Here is a 24,154-nt window from a genome sequence, read left to right as displayed (position 1 = left end):
ATACTAAGTATTTGTTGAGTAATAAGTGCCATCGTATTATGGTCTGTAAGGGGATGCCAGGTAGAGTGGTCGACCATTTAGCCAGGCCTGTGGTTTGATTATCTAAGTCAATCTGGCGTCTGGTGTGTGCATAGATAATGGAAGTAGGGTAGTCAGACTGAGGGCTTAAGCGTATTTGAGTGTCCAAGGGAAAGTTGTAATCTACTGGTCGTAGGCGTGTTATCAGTTGTGTTGCAAAGCTGCGGGTTTGAAAGTATGCGAATAGTGGAATGTGTAAGTTCGGGAATTTATGTTTCAATTGCGATAGGGTGAGTACTTCAGTACAAGTAACATTTAGGAATTGGTACACTAATCGTAGACCTTGAGAGTACCAATTCTTGATAATTATATCTGTGTCTCCGCCTTGAAAGTTTGGGTTATGTAGAAGTGGTTGGAGTAGGGAGCAGGTGGCCGTTAGTCCTTTGCGTTTTCTAAGTTGTTGCCATGCTTTATACGGAGCGAGTAGTAAGGGGTTTGACTGAATGTATGTCAGCGTGGTGGGATCTGGGAAGTGTAGCATAGTAGACAAAGTGCCATGGGGAAGCATAAGTTGTTCTAGGGATGTGTTAGTGTAGCTAGAGGAATCTCTTATCCAATCCAAGGCATATCTGTAGTTAGCGGCTAAAGAATAGTCTTCTGGGCACGGTAAATTCATACCACCCAGCGTGGTCTGTTGTTTCAATTTGAAAAGGGCTATGCGTGGTCGCTTATTTGTCCAAATAAAGGCGTTAAGGGCCTTATTAATTGTTTTGACATCTCGTTTGGTCATTAGAAGTGGGAGCATTTGGATCGGGTATAGTAAACGGGGGAAGGAGATCATTTTATATAAGTGGCATCTACCTATGTAAGAGATTGGTAGTTTTTGCCAGCGTGTAAAGTCTTCAGTCATTTTGTTAATGGCCCGTGAAAAGTTCAATGAATATAATTCGGTTAGGTTAGGTGAAAAGCGTAAGCCCAGGTATGTTATAAAGCCATTCGCCCATTTAAAGGGGAATCTGGAGCCCCAATTTTGTGTGGCCTTGGGTCCAAGAGCTAGAGCTTCTGTTTTATCAAAATTGATTAAGAAGCCCGAGATCAAGTGGAAATCATGAAATGTGGTAAGTAAAGAAGGAAACGCCTTTATGGGGTCACTAAAATACAATAATAGGTCATCCGCAAAGGCCGAAACCTTCACTGGTTGAGTACCTATTTTTATTCCTTCCCATGCCACAGTGTGCATACAGGTGCGTATCAGTGGGTCTAGAGCTAGGTTAAAAAGTAAGGGAGATAAGGGGCATCCTTGGCGTGTGCCTCTATGTAAAGAGAAGGCTGGTGTGTTCAATCCATTAATGGTTAGATGAGCTTGCGGATCAGAGTACAACATACTGAAGACTTTAGTGAATTCCTCACCGAATTGTTGAATGTGTAAAATTCTATGTAGGTGTGCCCAAGACACACGGTCAAATGCCTTATCTGCGTCACAGCTGACCACAAGTGCTTTAGATGTTTTGGAGTCCTTTACACTTTGTATTGCTGCTATTAAGGTTCGTACATTGTGTACTGATGTTCTAGTTTTAACAAACCCCGTTTGAGCTGGATGAAGTATGCGCATTAATATCGGTTGAAGACGGGCGGCCAGTAATTTGGTAAATAGTTTGAGGTCTTGGTTGAGTAGGGATATGGGTCTATAGGATTGGACATATGTGGGGTCTTTACCTGGCTTAGGGAATACCACTATTCTAGCTTCAGTGAATCTTGGGGGTGGAGAGGATCCGTTCAACAGTGCATTAAACAATGTCAATAAGTATGGTGTTATGTGGGGAGCTAGCATTTTATAATATATTGCCCCAAACCCATCCGGGCCTGGTGATTTCCCATTATGTAGTGATTTAATCAAGAACAGTAGCTCTGTGTCTGTTACAGGGCATGTCAGTGATTCTCGTTCTTCCTCCGTTAGTGTGGGTAAGTCAGCTGTTTTCAGAAATTTCATGCCCTCCGTGGGGTTGTCCAGAGGTGCCGTATATAAATTTGTATAGTATTGTAGGAAGGTTTTTGACATCGTTCGTGTGTCCATAGTTGAGGAGGTTGAGTCGGTGTGCAAACTAGTTATACGGGAGGGGGCAGTAGATGATCTCACTAAATTAGCTAATAATTTACCCGATTTATTACCCCCTCGGAAGAATTTGTTTCTCCGTATATCATAAGAGAAGCTGGCTCTCTTGGTGCATAGTGCGTCGTACAGATGTTTTGCATCAATGTAATTTTGTCTGTTTTCTGGAGAATCATTTAATGTCATTATATTATATGCTGTGGTTAAAGCCTTGCTCAGGTCGCACAGTTGAGCATTCAATTGTTTGCGTTTTCTGGAAACGTATTCTAATATTTGTCCACGAACTACTGGTTTGGAAGCCGACCAAAATAAATTGATGTCATTCTCATGAATCTTATTATCCTCCGTGTAATTAATGAAGGCTCTGGTAAGGAATTGTCTAAAATCCTCTGAGGTTTCTAGATAATCAGGGAAACGCCAATTATAAGATCTAGGCAGGGGGGTATCTAGTGTGATTGATAGCCAAATTGGGGCATGGTCCGAGAGTGAGATTGATTCAATTGCAGTATCCACTACATGATGTAAAAGAGAGTCAGTGATTAGCCAATAGTCTATTCTAGAAGAGGAATGGTGTGGGTGGGAGTAGAACGTGTATTCCCTAGCTTCTGGATTGCGAATTCTCCAGGGGTCAGATAATCGTAAGGAAGAGGTAAGTAATGAGAGTGAGGGTGGTGTGGTTATTGTGGGTGTTCCGGATTTTGATGTTTTATCTAGGCCAGCTGATTGTACACAGTTGAAATCTCCTCCCATAATAATTTCTCCTTCTGCCCAACCTTGCAAATTTTTGTAAATATCAGAGAAAAACGATGTATTAGGGCTATTAGGTGCATATATATTGGCTACCGTGTAGAGCGTATTCAGTATTTTTATTTTCAAGAACAGGAATCTGCCTTCTTGGTCGGCCAGGCTATCTAGGATAGTGGCAGGGAGCGATCTATTGAGAATAGTTAGCACTCCTCTACGTTTAGATGTATAAGACGCTGTTCTATACTCACCCACCCATACATCCCGTAGTACATTAGGATCTGTTTTTCGCCAATGAGTTTCCTGCAATAATACTATATCAGGCTTCAATCGTTTCAAATAGGTAAGGACCTTTTTCCGTTTGATGGGGGTATTAAGTCCATCCACATTCCAAGATACTAGCCTAAATCGTGATTGTACTATTGTGGGAGGGTCCTGGGTCGACAGCATTTAGCCGATACCAACCCTAGGCCAACCACGGGGAATATTATACCACATCTGTCGATCCCAGTCTGTCCCAGCGAGCAGACCGATATAGATCATTAGTGAGAGATGATAAGTGGAAATCAACGCATACATTCTCATCGCTATACATATATCATGTGTGTGTACAGTATCAACATTACGAACTAAGTTACCAAACCATTTTAACTTTTTGGGAACCCATGTGGGTGTCCTATTTAGCAACAGTAATCTCCAAGTGGAGAGCAGTAAAACATTTGAGGAGGGTATCCTCCAGCCTAGTCGCCAAGGGCACCATGTTTCAGAATAATATTGTAAAAGATAAGAATAGTGGGTGGGGGAAAGGTAAGAAAACAAACTAAGGATTGTCTGAGACATTTCTAGTGGGGAAGAGATGCATGAAAAGAAAAACATAAGAAATATTCTATTCATCTCATCAAGCAGGAAGGTGTTGCTGGACCTAGACATGAATGGGTCAAGTATTGAGGACGATCAACCCACTCAGGAAGAATATGTACAGTCAGTCAGCGTCATCTGTACCCGATAGAGGAGCTGCATCTAAAGAGTTCATGAAATTTCTGGCCTCTTGCGCGGTTTCAAGAAAATGGGTTTTTCCACCATAGGTGATTCTCAGCTTAGCCGGATACAGCAGCGCAAATCTGTGGCCCATCTCGAAGAGACGTTTGCAAATAGGTGAGAATTCTCGTCTTCTTGCTGCAACTAAATATGAAAAGTCTTGGAACAATAGTAGTCTGGAGTCTTGGTACCTGAGATCCGTATACTTCCTATACGCCTCCAGCAATCGGACTTTATCGGCATAGTTGAGGATTCTCATGATGACCGGTCTTGGTCTGTCTCTGCCGGACTGGCGATCAGGACCGATCCGATGAACACGTTCCACTAGGATGGAACCCGTGGCAGAGACGCATCCCAGCTCTCTAGGCAGCCATTGGGAAACCAGAGTCATGAGTTCTGAGAATCTCACCGTTTCTGGCAAACCCACTAGACGTACATTGTTTCTTCTATTCCGATTTTCCAGATCTTCTAATTTGTCTTGTAATGACACCATTAGCTTGTCATGTTCTATCTGGGTCGCTTTAGCTGTTGACAAATCGTCCTCTAGATCCGAAATTCGCTGCTCTGCCTCGGAGATACGTTGATCATGGGCTGTGAGTTGCGCAAGCGCCGAATCTAGGGAGGTCTTCAGGGGTGCTAGTTTTTGATCTAGCAAGGATGCGAGTATATTTGTTATTTCAGTCGTGTTGAAGGATTTGGAGGGATCCATAATTGGTGCGGATTGCCCCCGAGGACTGGACCCTTGGCTATATGTTGGGGAGACAGGGGCACTGTTAGCGGGATTCTCACGATTTTTGCCTTTACCCGACTGGGTACCTCTTGGGTTACGTAATGACTTAGACATGAATTTGTCCATAGCAATAACAGACTCACTCAAATACGTACTTCTAGCCTTGAAGCTGTAGGGGGTGTTTCCTCTCAGTGTTCCTCTCCTTCTTCTCTCTTTTCCTCCTCTCACCCCTCTTTACCCCTTCCTTTTTGATATATGTGGGGATAGAGATGTGTGATATCAGAGGGGGGGGGGTCGGATGAGGTAGGGTGTGTGCGGTTTCTGGTGTACTGGTTTCAAGCTGATTAACACTCAAGGTCTTAATATAAAAAGCCCTTCAGTGGGTGATGTTTTTACCTATGCTGAGGCTACAGGTGTTGCTGTCCTGTATACCTCTTATAAGGTAGGTATTGTATTCGGCTCACCTCACTGAGACCCCCCTGTTTGCAGAGCTGCTTTTATACTTATGTGGCCCAGCAGGAGAGACTTATCTGAGATGAGGTATATGTGGAGGGAAGTTGTATATGGGTGCCCAGTGTAGCCGTCGGTTATCCTATGGTCCGTCCCTCTCTGCGTCTCTAAGTAGTGGAATCTGCCAGCGGGTGCTAAGGGGGGGCTTCCAGCCACGATCAGCGGCAGCGCGGGTGTAGACGGAGCAGGAGGGAGCTGTGCCGGTGTGTTCCTGTGCAGCCGCCGGGCGTCTCTCTCTCCCGCCTCGCGTCAGGAGGTCCAGCGTCTCTGATCAGTGCAGAGTAGCGGCGGGTGTCCAAGCGGGTCCTCCAGCCGCGGTCAGCGGCAACGCAGATGCCCGATGTCCCCGCGTCTCCTCCGGCCCAGCGCAGCCGTCCGTCGTCCCGCGGTCCGTCGTCCTCCAGGAGGCCCCGCGTCTCCAGTCAGTGGAAGTGGAAATCGCCAGCGGGTGTGGAGGTGGGCTCCCGGCCGTGGCCAGCGGCAGCGCAGGTGAGGACGGAACAGGAGGGAGCCGTGTCGGAGTGTTCCCGTGCAGCCGCCGGGTGTCTCGCTCTCCGGCCTCGTGTCAGGAGGCCCAGCGTCTCCGATCTGTGCAGGGTAGTAGCGGGTGTCTAGGTAGGTTTTCCAGCCACGGTCAGCGGCATTATAGATGTTTCAATATCCCTGTGTCTCTTTCAGCCCGGCCCGGGAGTCCACGAAGCCACCACCGGTGTAGGCTATAAATCGAGGCCCCGGCTTTTACTCCTCACGTAGGCCGCAATCCGCGGGAGCAGTTAAAACTGCTCCCCGATTCCGCGGCCCGAGGAGGGGTATTATAGTGATAGCAAGAGAGACAGAGGGGCTGATTAGGGTCACTGTAAGGCCCTGAGGTGGGTTATTTAATCTTAGAAATGCCCCGTTTTGTAGGAGCTCAGTCGATGTGCATCTGTCTCCCTCAGCAGCTAGACAGCCCCGCAATTTTTCTCGGACTAAGGATATTTAAAACGTTAGGGATACAGGATGATCCAATATTACTTTCAAACTGGGACCGTAGCCTTGATGAATGTTCATTTAAATTGATTGAATTATTAGTTAATTATAGAGAGAAAAAGGTTATTGAGATTGGTAAGAAAATAGAAGAAATCAAGGGTACATTGATCAAGTATAAGGACCTACCCATCTTTTCAGAAAGAGATAAGAACACAAACAAACGAGTAGAATAGTTTGAAAAAGAGCTAGTGGAAACAAAAAATAAAAAACTGTTGAGAGATGATAATGATATTAAAGATGGGAAAGTTCGTACCTATAGAAAACATCAACCTTCCACTAACTTCAGAGGCCGACAGAGGACTTATGGACCTCGTCAGAATTTGAAAGGAATGGAAAGCAATACAATTATAAAGGACAACATTACAGGTCACCCGCCTCTAGGGGAGATCCTAGGGTGAAGGATACTCCTAAGAGTGATACTCCAGTGTTCACTAGGACATATAGTGGAAGGAGACCTCGCCGGTATAGTTCAGATTATCAGGACCTCACAAATGACCATCATTTTTTAGGAGGAAATCCAAGACAAGGGCTAATTACATGACACAACGGGTTTACACCTCTAACAAGAGATACTTCCAAAAGACAAAGAGACCAAGAGGAAGAAGAGGTGGAAGGAGGTTATACAAGAAAGGCCAGACTACACTAGATAAACGAGGTATATTCAATTTGACAAACAGGGAGCTATCGGATGAACAGATTATTCTTTTAAAAAAGGGCCTTAACTTTGCTCCAACACAGGGCCCTAATTTATTTGACCTGTTTGTCGAACTGAATAATTTTACACGTGATTTATGTCGAAAGAGGTATTTTGCCTCTAAAAAATTGAGAGATGATCAAATGTCACCTATAGTTCTAGATAAAATGGATGTGGAATGTCTAATACAGTTAGAAAGCTTATGGGACGAAAATCATGTTGAAACTATTAATACACCTGTCAAAGTGTTTGATATAGGAGGTAATCAGATTGATATCAAAAAAGGTACCCCCTTTAGGAAAAAAAATCATCTTTTAATCCGGTTAACCATAAATCGAGTACAATAATGTATTTTTACAAAAAAACTATGGATGATTTTCAGAACATTTGTGCCAAAAAAAAATCAAGATTCTCTAACCTAAGTAGGAAGGAGAGGCTGGCACTAAAAGAACTGGAAAGTGACCAGTCATTAGTGATTAGAAGTGCTGATAAAGGGGGGGGGGGTTGTTTTATTAGAGCGGGATTATTATTTGTCTGAGGCTTATAATCAACTTTCTAATGCTGATTTTTATGAAAAAATAAAAAATTATCCTACGTTGAATTTTCAAATACAATTTAGAAGATTGCTGGATGATGCCCATGGGGAGGAAGTGATTTCTAAAGATGAATATAAATTTTTGTTTATAGAGCACCCTGTTCCGATATTTTATCACATTCCTAAGATTCACAAGTCCCTCACTGCACCTCCTGGTCGCCCCATTATTTCTGGTATAGGGTCCCTCACTTCTAATTTATCACAATATATAGATTATTTTTTACAGAGTTTTGTTGTTTCTTTGAGATCCCACATCCGAGACACAACGGGATTATTGAACTCCATTAATAATTTGGAATGGAAACCTAATTATGCTTTTATGTCATTGGATGTTCAAGCGCTATATACACACATACCACACAAAAAAGGAGTAAGATCTGTGGATCAATGTCTCAGTAAGGATGTGGGATTTCCACCAAGAAACCTCAAGGAATTTATACTCTCTTCTATCACATTTATTTTAGAGCACAATTATTTTTTATTTGAGGGTGAGTATTTTCTTCAAATACTAGGGATGGCCATGGGTACTAGGTTCGCGCCTAGTTTCGCTAATTTATACATGGGCATGTTCGAGGAACACTATATATGGGGGGGTATTCTATGGCCGTTACATCGATGATTTATTTTTTATTTGGGATGGGGATGAGATCTCTGCACTTAATTTTGTCACTTACCTTAATGATAATGATTATAATCTAAAGTTTACACATTCATTTAGTAGAGACACTGTTAATTTTTTGGACCTCACTATCTCCTCTGAGGGCGGACAGATTACTACTAAAAATTATAAAAAAACTGTTGATACAAATAATTTTTTGCACTATTCTAGTAAACACTATAAACCTTGGCTAAAGAATGTGCCGTTTAGTCAAGTCAGTCGACTTCGTAGGAATTGTTCCACTTTAGGTGATTATAGAAATCAAGCAGATACTATGGCCAAGGATTTTATAGATAGAGGTTACCCTAAAGCCCTAGTGAAGACAGCTCATAAAAAAGTAGAGATCACTGATAGGAAACAATTAATGAAAGTAAAAAAGAAACCACAAAAATTTGATACTAATAATAAAGGGGATTTGATTAAAATGTGTTATGTGTCTAAGTACAATAGTCAATCACATGAAATTAAGAAAGTAATAAAAAGTAATTTTAAAATCTTACAACAGGATGCTATATTACAATCAGCAATTACAGTGACTCCCCGAATTATTTTTAAGAAAAATAAGAATTTGAAAAACATATTAGCGCCAAGTATCCTGAAGAAAAGAAAAGAAAACAAACTAGTAGCCCTCTCTGGTAACTCATGGTTGACAACCCCCACAGTAGGATGCTTTAAATGTGGAAAAAATTGCTGTATCACATGTGGGTTTATAGCTAATAGGGTTCAGAGTATCGAATCCAATACTACAAAAGAGAGATTCGAGGTACGTGAATTTATTAATTGTGACACCACTTATTGCGTCTACGTACTGCAGTGCCCTTGCGGCCTGCAGTACGTGGGTTGCACCACCCGTTCGCTCAAAACTAGGTTTAGAGAGCATAGACTAAACATTCTCAAACAATTTCCCAATCACAGTGTGTCCCAACACTTCTCCAATGTCCATCAAGGTAAGACTGATGGATTAGGTGTGATAGGGGTTCACCATGTTAAGACTACCATTCGAGGGGGTGAGAGGTACCGCAAGCTGTGTGAGAAAGAAGCCTTGTGGATATTTCAATTAAGAACACTGGCTCCTGCATGGTTGAACGAGTGTATAGATTTTGAATCATTCGCCAATTAGGGGTTATTGGGCCCCCCCTTGATACGTGGGGGAAGTGGTGGTCTAGCAGTTACTGGCCATTCCCAGGTTCCGCATTCAGGAGGGTATCAACAAGCTCTTATATATATTTTTTTTTTGGGGGGGTCATCTTTAAAAACTGTATAAATAGAGTGGTCATCCTTTATTAGTTTAGAATACATCCTAGTTTCGCTTTTTAGACACGGACATATAGAGTCGAGGTATATGATTATTCTCTTAGATTTGAGGTCGCAGGATCAAGTCCTGCTGATATTTAATGAATAGAAGGACTATATAGATGGACACATTTTTATTACGCCCATGTATATATATATATATATATATATATATATATGTATGTATATATAAATGTGTATGTGTATGTATATATATATGTACACTTTTTGTATTTACGATATATGGATTATTATTGATTGTATAATGGATGCGAAGGTAATTGTTTTTGAACAAAGTAAGCATATGGGTTCTCTCATATATCTATTCTAAAAATGTTGTAGTATATCAGGAATATAAATAGCTTCGAGGTAGAGTATTGGTTTACCATAGCTAGAGCAATGAGTTTGATTCCCGGATGGTATATATTCCCTAATGTGATGCGAAAGGATTATATTATATCTATATATTTTTTTAATTATTATTATTATCAATATTATCATTCTAGTTTACGATTAATTACTGGACAAAAAGGATGTTTTATCACCCGTAGATACAATATATTTATTCATATATATGTGCATATTGTCACTATGTCTCTATATTAGTAGATGTGTGTACAGACAGGCGGGCATATGAGAGGTTAATGTGAATTGTTTAATTAAGAAATAGGTGAGCAAGGAGGTGGATCAGGAGGTGGATCTTAGACAGGTGTTACATATCTAGGTGGATGATTGCACCAATCGAGTATGAGACTGTCATTTAAAAAGGGCTCTATTGTCATAAAGTTTTCACTCTATGAGGAAGCTTCAATTAGAAGCGAAACGCGTCAGAGAAAGTGCCCTTTATGTGACCCAGTGGACATTGCTTATAGGTCCACATTGATGTGCAGTGCTGCCCGAGATTGACAAGTGGGAGACGGGAGGACGCTATATGCGGCGGCTTGAAGACGGGAGCATAATCAGCTGTTCAGCGCCTGCGGTGCGCAGAGCTCCGGGAGCCGGACTAACTTCTCTCTCTCAAAGTGATCAAAGGTGTGTGCACGGGAGCCAGACACAGTGGGAGACGGAGGACGTCACTTGTGGATATTGGAAGACGGGAGCTTTCTTCTACAGGTGCTTGCGGTGCACCAAGCCCCGGGTGATATATCAAATTCCTCCATGTTTTCTGGATATCTTTTCCACATGTAAAGAACCATTCATTTATGTGAGCAATTGGTCAAGTCCATTCATTGGTGTATACATAAACAAAGGCTCCACACATATCTATCTATCACACCACATGATATTTAATCATGAAATATTTATGAGCACATCTAATGGGACTGTCCTATTTGGGAACAAAAACAAGGACATTGTCAATTATATGAGTATTGAATTAGCTCTCTGTGGTCACTATTAGCTATATGATCCACCTCTTATGCTCAATTAGTAGTTTTAGTATTTTGCCTTTGATTTAGTTTTATTTGTATGCGCATACTAATCAATTCAATTTTTGATTAATTTTCTGTGTATTTTATACATGATTGATTTTATAGATATTAAAATTATCTTACAATTATTCTATTGAGTGTATTCATTTCCTGTTGCCTCTAAATAAGTTTAATAGCGCAAGGGGTTATATAGTTTGTTTTGGTACACCTGGTTTCAATCAGGTGAGATTGTGTTGGCCATATCCACAGGCCATTATACCTTGCTTGCTGCTACATAGATTTTATGAGTTGTAAGAGTTAATTTAGAATCCTGTGTGGAGTGGGTGTGATTACAGATACAGACACCCATCCGCAAGTATATGAATTAATTAAATATTATTAGCGCCAGACATTAGTAGTTGTTTTTTAACTGTTTAGTATGTTACCCGAGGATTTGAAATATCTATTCTGATGGTGGAACGCAAACATCGAGACTTCCGGGTGCGTGGAACGCACATGAACCATAGAAACTGCTTCCGGTTTCCAGATTGACGGCGCATGCGCACTTCCGGACCGTGACTAGGTGTGTGCCGATGGTGCCTTGCCCACAGCGCAAATGCACTGAGAGCGCACCATCTGGCAGCACACCCACACGGCTGCTATGGCACACACTTCCGCCGGCTGCCTGCTGCTGCAAGGGAGCGCTGCCACACCCTACAGCTTTTGCTTCGCCAGCTCTCTAGATGTCCATGCTGGTGATGGAATCCAGTGTGTGTCGGACGGCCGCGGCCAGCATAACGGAGGTTTTTCAGCATGGGAAGAGGAGGGGGATCCTCTTCTCCCCGCCCCTCTCCACCCCTGGCTCCCCCGCTCTGAGACCTGCAGCAGCCACCGGGGACAAGAGATTGTGTCTGATTCCCGGTGGGGAGTAGGATACAGCTCCCCACAAAAACAGGTAGCTGGGCTGGCGGATTGAGGGGTGGGGGTGGGCTCTGACTGCTGTGTCTGCTGTCTCTCATGATTTTTAAGTCCCTAAAAGTGCCGCCTCTGTTGGTCTATATATGTTGGTCCCCCCCTACTCTGCTGCCATATTGTGTAAAAAGAGAGACAAAGCTGCCATAATGTGTGATAAGGGGACTCTGCTATCGTAATGTGTAATAAAGGGACTCTGCTGTCGTAATGTGTAATAAGGGGACTCTGCTGCCGTAATGTGTAATAAAGGGACTCTGCCACCGTAATGTGTAAAAACGGGGACTGCCGCCATAATGTGTAAAAAGGGGGACTGCTGCCGTAATGTGTAAAAAGGGGGACTGCTGCCGTAATGTGTTAACAGGGGGACTGCTGCCGTAATGTGTAAGAATGTGGACTCTGCTTGTCATATTGTGTAAGAATGGGGACTCTGCCTGCTGTAACGTGTAAGAATGGGGACTCTGTCGTAATGTGCACAAAAGGGGACTCTGCCGCCGTAATGTGTAAAAAGTGGACTCTGCTGCTGTAATGTATAAAAAGAGGGACTGCTGCCGTAATGTATAAAAAGGGGACTCTGCCTGTCGTAATGTGTAAGAATGGGGACTCTGCTGCTGTAATGTGTAAAAAGGGGTACTCTGCTGCCATAATGTATAAAAAGGGGTACTCTACCTGTTATAATGTCTAAAAGGCAGCCCTACCTGACTTAATGTGTGACTGAGGCTCTACCTGGTGTAATGTGTGACAGGAGCTCTACCTGGTGTAATGTGTGTAAGTAACGCTACTGTGCGGCGTCGTTTGAATAATGGAGACTTCTGTGCTGTGTAATTTGAATTGGTATTATTTTGTGTCCACGTGAAGCCACGCCACTACATATTTGGCACGTGCCTACAGCGTGCACTCGCCCTCTTACATATGGGGAGTCGCACTGATGCTGTTTCTTGCACACAGCGCTAAAATGTCTAGTTACAGCACTGATAGCCATAGATACACTGTATACCAATGAACATTAGTGCAATAAAGGCGTGGATACACTGCATTCTTTATGTACATAAATAGAACTTACTGTATGTTTCTTTTGTGTTTAGATGCAGTAAACTGCGCCGGGACATACGTTGCACTTTACAAGCAATTAACTAACACTGCATATGTAGATCCATGAACAGCGGTGATATTACAGTGTGTGTCTTACCCACAATTATAAATTTACTCGGATGCAGCAGTTTATGCTACTGTAATCTTTGTGGGACAAATTACAAACCTCATTTGATACAATTATTTTTGTGTCTATCAGATATGGTTTATGATTAAATAGTAAATCTCACTAATATAGTAAGGTATCTATGCAGCCCACACAGCGTGTTTTAATAAATTACATCCCAGTATCTGCTGTTTTATACATACAACAAAGCGACACTGTTTATGTACATTATAAAATAACATAACAAATACAGACTATATATATATATATATATATATATATTTATTTGGAAGTACCTATTACTGGTGTATCTGATGCTAAAGCACAGAAAGTAAAAAATAAATAATAAGTACTGACACCATACATATCTTATATTGGACGCAACAGTATAAAAAAATTCCTTTTTTATATATGAAAGAGCTTTAGAACAAACTACAATTTATGTTATAAAGTAATCAATAATTCAATCTGAATATTAGTTGAGAAGTCCAGTTACCAATATATGTGTGATACCTACCATCAAGTGTGACAAGCATCGATAGGTTGGTGTATGTATTAAATCAAATGTGAAATTAAATCTATGATACAATATTTAATCTTGGTATTTGAAATGGAAATAGAAGGTTTATGAACTCCTTGGAGAAATTATTATAATTAGGTCTGACACTAATAGGTGAGATAGCGCAATACCCTGTGAATTTCAGAATAATTTTTGACTCAAATTGTGACTATAATAGGAGATTGTGGGGATTATATTCCTTAATGTTAATGTACCTGACACTATAATTGAGAGGTCAATTATACACAGACCTGACACTATGAGTGAGAGGATTTTAGTGAATATGAAATAATTACTCCCCAATAAGAAATTGTGGTAATATATCCCTAAATGTGATTACATGTGACACTATCTGTGAGAGATGAATATGCTGTTTGTGGAGTAACTACTTCTTAATAATAGGAATTTGTGGGTAATATATCCCCTAATGTGATTACATCTGACAGTATACAGTATGTGAGAGATGAATAAGTTTATACAAACATCTGCTATCATTAATGATATGTAGTCAGGAGTATTTAAATAAGCCTCTTTCCCATGGGAACGAATGGGTGTGGTTCATCAAATCGACAGTATCTAGGTCGACAATGTTTAGGTCGACCACTGTAGGTCGACAGTCACTAGGTCGACATGGATGGAAGGTTGACAGGGTTTCTAGGTCGACATGTGCTAGGTCGACAGGTCTAAAGGTGGACATGAGGATTTTTATTTTTTTTGGTGTCGTTTTCTTCGTAGAGTGACCGGGATCCCAAATTAGTGCACCGCTTCGCTCGCCATGCTTCGGGCATGGTGCCTTCGCTCCGCTACCGCTTCGCTCGGCACAGATTACCGTTCCAATCGTAGTCCACGTGGATCGTTAAGTATGAAAAAATTCCAAAAAAGAAATAAAATGTGAAAAACTCATGTCGACCTTTAGACCTGTCGACCTAGCACATGTCGACCTAGAAACCCTGTCGACCTTCCATCCATGTCGACCTAGTGACTGTCGACCTACAGTGGTCGACCTAAACATTGTCGACCTAGATACTGTCGATCTTCAGACCTGATCCCGGAACGAATACCTCCAACCTATTAAACATCAACACTTTAGTTTCATAAATGTGAGAGCATACAGGTATTATCAAGGACAATGGTGGTCATTCTGAGTTGTTTGCTCGCTAGCAGTTTTTAGCAGCCGTGCGAATGCTATGTCGCCTCCCACTGGGAGTGTATTTTAGCTTAGCAGAAGTGCAAACGAAAGGATCACAGAGCGGCTACAAAATAATTTTTGTGCAGTTTCAGAGTAGCTTCAGACCTACTCAGCGCTTGCAATCACTTCAGACTGTTCAGTTCCTGTTTTGACGTCACGAACTCGCCCTACGTTCGCCCAGCCACGCCTGCGTTTTTCCTGGCATGCCTGCGTTTTTTTCGAACACTCCCTGAAAACAGTCAGTTGACACCCAGAAACGCCCACTTCATGTCAATCACTCTGCGGTCAGCAGTGCGACTGAAATGCATCGCTAGGCCTTGTGTGAAACTACATTGTTCGTTGTAATAGTAAGTCGCGCATGCGCATTGCGCCGCATGCGTAGAAGTGGCTTTTTTTACCTGATCGCTGCGCAGCGACCGAAAGCAGCTAGCGATCAACTCGGAATGACCCCCAATACGTCTCCCTGACATATCACATTGTAGTCACTTGAATATATAGGACTATAACCATCCCATTATTATATCTTTATATATATTATATATTTTCCTGTGCAGCAGTCATCCCCTCCCCTTTTCTCTTTGTTGTAACTTTCTATACAGGTAATCATATTTCATAAAATTTTCTGATTATCGTTTCAGATCCTCATTTTTCTCATCAGTCTAAACAAATGTGTCAGACTTGTCAACTGCTTACGTGCCTGATTTAGCATGAGTTGTAGTTTTGTACTACTACTCCTTTCACTAGCATACGAGGGGCCGCCAAGCACAGAGCATTCCCAACTGCTGAAATGTGAAGCACTCGCATCTTTAGGGTAGCCCCCTGTCTTCGCATCCTAGCTGCTAACGCAGTCGTCGGGCCGCCATGTTTCCGGTCGCAGTGGCGGTGCGTGACGTCACGCAGCTGCCACGGCTCTCCCCACAAATTGTTCGGACATGCCTCCATTGTCCGAACCATACCCCCCCACAACATTGTGTCGACGTCAAAAAGCCACCAAGACGCTGCCCCGTCTCCACCCCCTTCTGCAATCGCTTGCTTAAGCTGAATCGTCCCCTAAGGGCCAGTAAGGTTTAACAAAGTGTAAGCCTGTACCTTCTTTGACTTGTCAAATAGCCCAGCACAGCAGTAGACCCACAGATCTTTCTGGAAATTAATCCAAGTCCACTATTTTGTCATCAAAGAGCAGTGGTTCAGTGCATTAGAGACATTGGTGTGTGCACAATACATGACAAGATACCTGTGGGCTGAAAAAAGGAATATTTTACTCTAGAAGTATTGCTACCAAGATAGCTACCGGCATTACTTCTGGAACCCAGAGTTGTTGGCAAGATACAACTTCCGCCAGCCACTATATCTACAGTACGGGCGATGTAATTTATGTTGCTGGGTATCTCACATGCAGACGTGGCCTGTTGGGGGTATTGGGGGTAAACTCCTAATTTATATTACATAGCCAGAGAATCATGCAGTACTACAATACAAATGATGAAATTGCAGTATATTTTATACTTTATGAAGTTCAGTCATATTTAAATGTATACCATATAATGGAAAAATTGTAATTGTAATAATTTTCCTTTAAGATTGTCTCTAGACTGTGGATGTGATTCTACAGCTCATGAGAATGCATTCACTGCACCATCTTCTGCGAGCACAGATACACTGGAGATATTTTCTTGGTACCTGTTAAATACATGTGACAATTTTTGCATACCTACTGTTTTGGTAAGTGCAATTTCCTAACATATTTTAAACAATGCTCTGCTACTTCCCACTCTGGCCAGGTTTGAGTGCACTAACTTATAGGGAGAAATTTACTGATCTGCTGTATGCATGTTTGATATTTGGTTTATAGCACTATACTAAGCAAACCGCACATGAATCACATGATTCAAACTCACATGTCCTGAAATCATATTTGCGGCTTGGAGTCTTGCAGGAAAACAAAATGCACCGAGTTGTTTGCCAAGCCGCATAGCACACTGCCATTGAATTGTTCTGACTATCTGAAGAGCACAAACCCAATACTGTCTGATCTATCTCATCTGGCTAAAAGCAACAACAAAAAAAGGAAAAAAGTCCCATCCATTACATATTCTAAAAGACCAGCTTGCTCAGCATCAGTAATGTAATGTAGGATGTGTGCCCGGAAAATGATCACCCACTAGCATTGAAAGAATATTGGGCCCAATGCTATCACATGGGCACCTCCATGCACTCCATGGCTGTTGGCTACCAGGATAAAATTGTCTAAGTAAAGAGCAAGATCTTGTGGCACTTTCGTCTTGTGTTTGTAGGACTACAAGTGTCAGCATGTATATAGGGGGATCACTCAGGTATGGTTGCAACTGTGGTAGAGAGCATTTGTTGGTTCTTGTAGTGCCATTTAGAGGAGGGGTGACTCCTGGTAAGCTGGTTCTCAATTTGATATTTTTTTATGTGCTATTATCATGAAGCCTTACAGTAGATAATTATATGGCAAAAAAAGGTGTCCAAGGGACCGATCCCTGATTAATTTTTATTTCCTTGCAGCTGATGACTTGAGGGATACTCAGCCCTCAAAAAAATTAAAAATAAATAGAATTGTCACAGCGCATTAGAATAAAAATACCTTAATGTTTATTATTAGCACAGATCACCACTAGTCTGTAATACACCATTTAAAAATAAATAAATATAAAACGTTGTCAGATTTAAATAGACAATTATAATGCAGTATATTCAACTGTTAAGCATACGTTTAATAACTGGACACAATGTAAAAACACATAGATACAATTGTAGCTCAATCTTCTACAGCAGATGATACCATGGTGTTGATGAATCCCCAATACGAAGTATCATATAATGGACTTAGTCAACAGAGATTCACAGAGCTGTTCAAAAATTATATGTTAAAATGATATGTTAAAAGTCCAAAACACTCATTTAAAATGATCCCAGCAGTGTATTTTAAAACCAGAGTAGAACAGCTTGATGATTCACTTAATAAGCCGTAGTAGCAGGTGGATTTAATTAACTTTAAACAGTCCTTCTACTGCAGCCAAAACTTTGTAAAATGTATAATGAAAGACAATCAAGCAGCTATTTTGCACATAGATATAAAGTGAATGAAATGCACGAGCTTCAAAATTTCTCTCACTAGTTCATCAATTAGACATCCACTTGTAAAAATTATTCCTTTTACGTCTGGCCAGACAGTGTATTAAAAGGGATATCTCACCACTGTGGTTCCTGCAAGGAGAGTGTGAGGGAGCCCTCCCGACCGCTGGTGCTTACTCCATTGGCGCAGTTATCCTCAATTTCAGCGGATAATCACGGTGCACAGCTTAGCATGTACAGTATCTGTATTGCAGCTTAACGCGTTTCCCTGCCTACTATAGTTATCAGCAGCTTCCTCAGAATTATATGGCCCAGAGCGGTTACTGTTATCATCCAGTATTAGAAAAGCCTTGATGTTGGCCTGGAGGCTTACCATATTTTTGCAAATATATGTAATTAAGATCACTGAATTATCTACTACCATGTAGTTTTTCAAATCTTATTGCTAATGCACTTTGGTTTGCTGGGGAAAAACAGTTTTTGTGTATTTTTCTAGTTTATAACAACCCCTCCTTTTCAGTACCAGAGGGGTATTACTGATTTGATTGAACAGCTTCCATTTTAACATTGGCTGGTACTTTATCTCTCCCCCTGTGACTTAATTTATTGTTCTATTAATGTTGCTGGTTGGTTACTATGAATAAGGGCACTGCTATTCCAGTGCTGGAATTTTGTCACTATGCAATGTTAGCAGATACAGTAGTACTAAAATATAGAAAGACATATATCAAACTTTCAAAAGAGATAAAGAGGAGAAGTTGCCAATAGCAACCAATCATGTTCTGTCATTTTATAGACTGTGCTAGATAAATGAGAGCTAGAAACTGCTATGGGCAACTTTATCTCCTCTTTATCATGTAATGAGAACGTTTATGATCTATATCGGGACCCTTGGCTCTGCTCTAGCTGGCTTATGAGTGAAGTGAGGAGGTTTGATATGCTTACTCATGGAATGGCAAGAATGAGGCTAAATGTACAGAGGTTATCTGGATGAGGCCAGATGACAACCCTAACACCCAAACAACCCAGAATCCAGACCTGTAACTCTTTCCTAGCACACTAGCAGTGAGCAAATGAAAGGAGGTAGAGGCTCAAGGTAAGGAAAATACACAACTCTCAAGGCAACAGCAATATCTACTGTACTTGGTATTCCCAGGTGATCTTTCATCTAAGTACTAACCAAGCCCAACACTGTATAGCTTCTAAGATCGGATAAGCTTATTCATTGTGGTTTGACTGTGGGCGGAGGCTGTGCAGCTCTGATTGAAGGAAACTCACCAACCCTGTAATCAAGGTGGGAATACGGAACCAGTCACGGAGGAATCTTAGAAGGATAAGTCACCCTAGACACCGGCCTGTATAAAAACCAGAGACAACATAGCACACAATATAACCATCATATTAGATACACTATAAGCAACCTTGAGTAGATACAATATGGAGGCAGCAGAATAGTGGCAAACAGGATGTTGAAGCAAATTAATGATTAAACAGTGACAGAGAGCAATGCTGACTTTGATGCCAGATGGCTGATGTTTTGGACTGATACTGAAGTAGAGTATCAACAGGCTATCCAGATAAGACCAGAATGCTTGACAGTGCAGGGTACGCAGGTTAACTGAAGATACTTGTGATAGCAGGTAGAATGGATATGCTGGGGTAAATTTACTAAGCTGGGATTTTTTTAGAACACTGATGTTGCTCATAGAAACTAATCAAATTCTGCTTAACATTCATCTAGCTGCTTCTAGAAGATAATAGATAGAATCTGATTGGTTGCTATGGGCAACATCACCAGTTCTAAAAAAAACCTCCCACCTTAGTAAATGTACCCCCTTGTAAGCAGGTACGTGCGGTGAGGTAAATGGCTCAAGAGGCACTGGCTAGTACCAGAGTCAGATTTTGTTACAACCCGCAGAGCGGGGTGTGTTAGACACATGTCCAGGCCATTGCCAAGTGATGCTGCGTCTCCTCCGGCCAACTCGCCTGACAGTCCCTGCCCGGCGCTTGGCAACAAGGATGTGGCAGCCGCAAGTCCAATCATCTCCACATCTATCAAATCCAAGCATCAGCACACTTATCAAGTCTCCATATTAATCAAGTCCAAAGGTCTCCACGATCATCAAGTCCAAGAACTACAATTCTAAGCAAGTCCAAGAGTCTCTATGCTTAGCGAGTCCAAGGTTCCTAACAGATTTACTCACAATACATATATGAGCCAAAGTGTCCTTGTGGGCATTATTATATACTGCCGGAAATTTGGTGCGTTTTGATCAGAGATGTGCGGAAAAGATAGTCAGGTGAGTTATTGCCTCCCCTGCCATAGAGTTTTTGCTCCAGAGTTTTGACTATAAATATGATGAGAATAAAACAAATAAGATAATTATATTATGTTCTTTGTAATTTTCATATACTGTATTTGATATAGTCAAAACTCTGGCGTATATGTTAGTATGACAGGAAAGGCTCTGCCTCACTTCACCACACGTCACTGGCTGTGAGTAATAGTAGAAGCAAGATAAGTTGTACAAGGAACAGCATTAAGTAGTACACCTGGGAAGACTGGGATGCAGCAGAAGCCAGGAAACCAGGATAAGCTGATGATGATGTTGGACTGAAATTCAAAACATGCCAATTATCAGCACATGCCATTTGTGAGAAAGCAATTTGGCATTCTCAGATGGGGGCTCGTCCGGGATATCAGGGTCTTAATGATGCACTGTACATTACAAACGCGGCTGTAATCGACCGGCTCCGACGGACGCATCGCGACCCTGATTAACATAACATCCACGTGTATTGTTGTGATATCAGTAAGCCAGTGATATGAAATTTCAAGGGACAATGCGTTTCTCATAATATTTAAGATGCTAAAATTTATTTTTATTGTTGCAAAACAAAGTTCAAATAAGTCATATTGTGTTTGATTCAGATTGGATTGTTTATCTGTTAAGTAGGTTTAAAAGTACATTTAAAAGTTGCTGCATAGCCTTGATATAGTTTTTCTTTTAAACTCAGGCCTAAAATAACTTCTGGTGCTTGTATAATGTGTGATTTCTTTGTGACAAAGGAAGCCGCATGGTCTTTCCTTCATTTTGGACTAACCACATGGCCTGTCCACCATTTTGTGTAAACCTCATGGATGTGGAAGGGGGAGGAGCAGAGGCCATTTTAGGAAGGTCATTTTCTAAATAGCTGATTTTCAGTCTGCTCAGAATAATCAGTTTCCTTGGTCACATCAAACACCATTTATGAGTTACCAATGCCTTTATTTAACCCATGCCATAGTCAATTACAAATAGTTTCAATTGGGCCTAGTGAGAGTAAATGGTAAGATAAATGCTTGGCTTGGTGTAAAGAAATTGCACACAGATAGAAAAGGGAAAGAAAGGGTTTTTTTTTTTTTTTTTTCTCTTTTTCCTTCCAAGACTTGTAGAATCTGCTTACTAGGGAAGATAGCCATTGAAATGCAAATTAACCTGTGTAACTTCTTTTTCTTAGCAGTGGAAAAGCAAATAGCTTTGATATGCAAATAAGAGGTAAGGTGTCTCATAGGAGACCAGTGAATGGTACATATATATAATATTATTATTATAATTATGTGTATATTTATATCAGTGTATGTTCTGCAAGATAGCTATCCAATCTGAATCATATCATTTGAATTATTGATTATTGCTAGAGTCATTATAGATCTGTGTGAAATAGGATACATTTGTTGCTATATAGGTAAATTTGAAATAACAGTATTTTAAGGATGTAAGTGTAAAGACACAAACGCAGGTCTGCATAAAAGTTTATACAGAACAAGTTGTGTCTAGTGGGCAATAGTAATAAAATTGCGGACGCAGGGTTTTGTACACGTGTCTCGGACAAAGTACAGGACTGCGCACGCAGCGTAAAAGACACGCACGGTCGTGTGTTTACGCAAAGTGCGTAAGAATGCGGGCGCTAAGTACAAATTATACAATGGTGTCGTTTAGTTCAAAGGTGGGATAGTAGACATTTAATACAATAGCACAAAACTACCCGGTTTCTAAAGCAGATTAGTATAAAACTTTTGTTTAAACTATATTGCCTCTGGGGTAAAGCTGCCTATCTGAATGAATTTAAATTTTCTGTACAGAAAAAAACCAAAGTGTATTTGAGTGAGCGGACGTAGGAGTGAGTGGATATTGAACCCAGGGAATTCGGGATCCCGTAGTGTGGTACATCAAGTAAGTTGAGGCTTGGTGGCGTGAGGCAGCTGACTCATGTTAATATAGATTGAAATACGCAAATTGTGAGGAGATTTGCAGAGGAGCGTAATAGGGAATTGTGCATAGTGTAGTATTGAAGTATAAAGGTTTTTTGTTACGCTCCGAGCTGAGGGTCACAGTTTGTACATTGACCCATGGTTGTACGGCAGATAGGTAACAAGTACCTATACGCTGTGCGATTGGACCGTGCGTTTGTGGGTGCGATACATAGCGCAACTTGATACCCCTTTTACGAGCTTTTGCGTAAAATCGCGGTATCATTAGCGCTGTATAGAGCATACGCAAGCGTGATTTGTCTATAAAAAGTGTATGGCGAGTTTTCGCTGGTCTCTCTAAGGAAAATCTCCAGCGGCGGATATTTACTGGAAAAGGTAAGTCACTCCTAACACTTCCAGTAAATAGAAACCAATAGGGCCTCACTGGGTATGCGGTGTTCACTATTGGAGTGGGTACTCAGCGGAGAAGGAGCGAGTGAAAGCGCTAGGTGTCTTTCACCGTCTATCTGCGGTGTGCATTGGGGATTGCGTTTATTGGCAAAAAGTCAGCGATGGGATCCAATTGCACAAGCAGTGGGCGTTTGGTAGCTAGGGTTCAGGCTGAAGAAGAGTTGGGACCGAGAAGGTCAGAATTGCGACCGAGAGGGTCAGCAAGGTTTATTATGTGTGAAAAGTATGGTTCACACACAGAGGCTTTTTGCAATGAATGGTTACGTATGACTGACAATGATAGGGTACCATTCCCTAAGGTGGGCAGCTTTGAACCAGAGGTATTGCAGAACTTAAGGATAAGAATATGTCTGATAAAATCCCGAAAACAAAGGGTCTGACATACAAATTGTTTAAACCTGTGGCAGCAAGAGGGGTTGTGTCTAACCAAAGTCATATAAGACAAGAATGGAAATATAAGAACTGTTTGAACTTGTAGCAACAATAAACAAGTAGGAAAAATAAAGAAAAAAAAAGAGAATCCAAGTACACCGCCATATGTAGATGTGGAAGCAGTTACGGCCAGCATACAAACTATAGAAAATAATAAAAATATGAAAAATATGACTGTAACCTATATATGTACTAATGAATTGTGAAACAACAGAATTCAATCCCTGCACTGCATGTCCGTGTTTTCCAGAGTCTCTTTGAAACTATTGTCCCAGTGCTGCTCAATCCAGCTCCCAGCCAGGGAGCAAACGGTATTGGTGCTAGAAACAAATCAGGAGAGCGCACTGGTAAATGTAAAATCATTCACTTTATATAGAAAAAAGCAATATCCACATACATTGCAGTTAAAACTTCCAAGCTCCGTGAAATTCACAAGACCGTCAGTGTTGTGCTCAGTCGAGCTGGAACTGTCTCGTCGGCTCCGGACCCGGCGGGTGACGTCACAACGTCCTCAGCAAGTAGCCACGCCCAAAAATAGTATTACTTAAGCAAGCTCTGAACAGCTTCAATTATTAATACTGATACAGGTGAAGTTGATGACCTTATGGTCTTAGACTGCATGCAGAGCAAGCCTCCTGTAGTCGCCCACGGTGGAATCAGCTACCTGACTACAAGCACACTGCAAAGCAATAAGGCTGGACTATTGAAGAACTGGATTGGATTATGCCATAAGGTCATCAACTACACCTGTATCAGTATTAATAATTGAAACTGTTCAGAGCTTGCTTAAGTAATACTATTTTTGGGCGTGGCTACTTGCTGAGGACGTTGTGACGTCACCCGCCGGGTCCGGAGCCGACGAGACAGTTCCAGCTCGACTGAGCACAACACTGACGGTCTTGTGAATTTCACGGAGCTTGGAAGTTTTAACTGCAATGTATGTGGATATTGCTTTTTTCTATATAAAGTGAATGATTTTACATTTACCAGTGCGCTCTCCTGACATGTACTAATGAATGTTGAAGTTTTATTTAGGAGGAGAAGGTGACCTGATTGTTTTCAGTCATTTCTCATGTACCCAGAGGAGTATCCAACCGGTAAAAGAAGAGCAGTAGCCTGAGGGGGAAGTGGCTGAGACCAGTGGAACAGGTAAGTATGGTATCATTCGTGTACAT

General features: G+C 41.5%; 1 protein-coding gene across 2 annotated transcripts in view; it reads left to right on the top strand.

The window, feature by feature from the left end:
• The window catches only part of MEI1 (meiotic double-stranded break formation protein 1), a 1,382,157-nt gene that overhangs the window by 681,567 nt on the left and 676,436 nt on the right, over positions 1–24,154 (top strand). For both annotated transcript variants that reach the window (XM_063940445.1, XM_063940446.1), the window contains exon 14: positions 16,324–16,465. In XM_063940445.1, coding sequence (XP_063796515.1) covers positions 16,324–16,465 — 142 coding nt within the window. The remainder of the gene's footprint in view (positions 1–16,323; positions 16,466–24,154) is intronic.

This window comes from Pseudophryne corroboree, chromosome 9 (assembly GCF_028390025.1).
Source record: "Pseudophryne corroboree isolate aPseCor3 chromosome 9, aPseCor3.hap2, whole genome shotgun sequence".
NCBI lineage: Eukaryota > Metazoa > Chordata > Amphibia > Anura > Myobatrachidae > Pseudophryne > Pseudophryne corroboree.
This window is presented reverse-complemented; position numbering and strand designations above follow the sequence as displayed.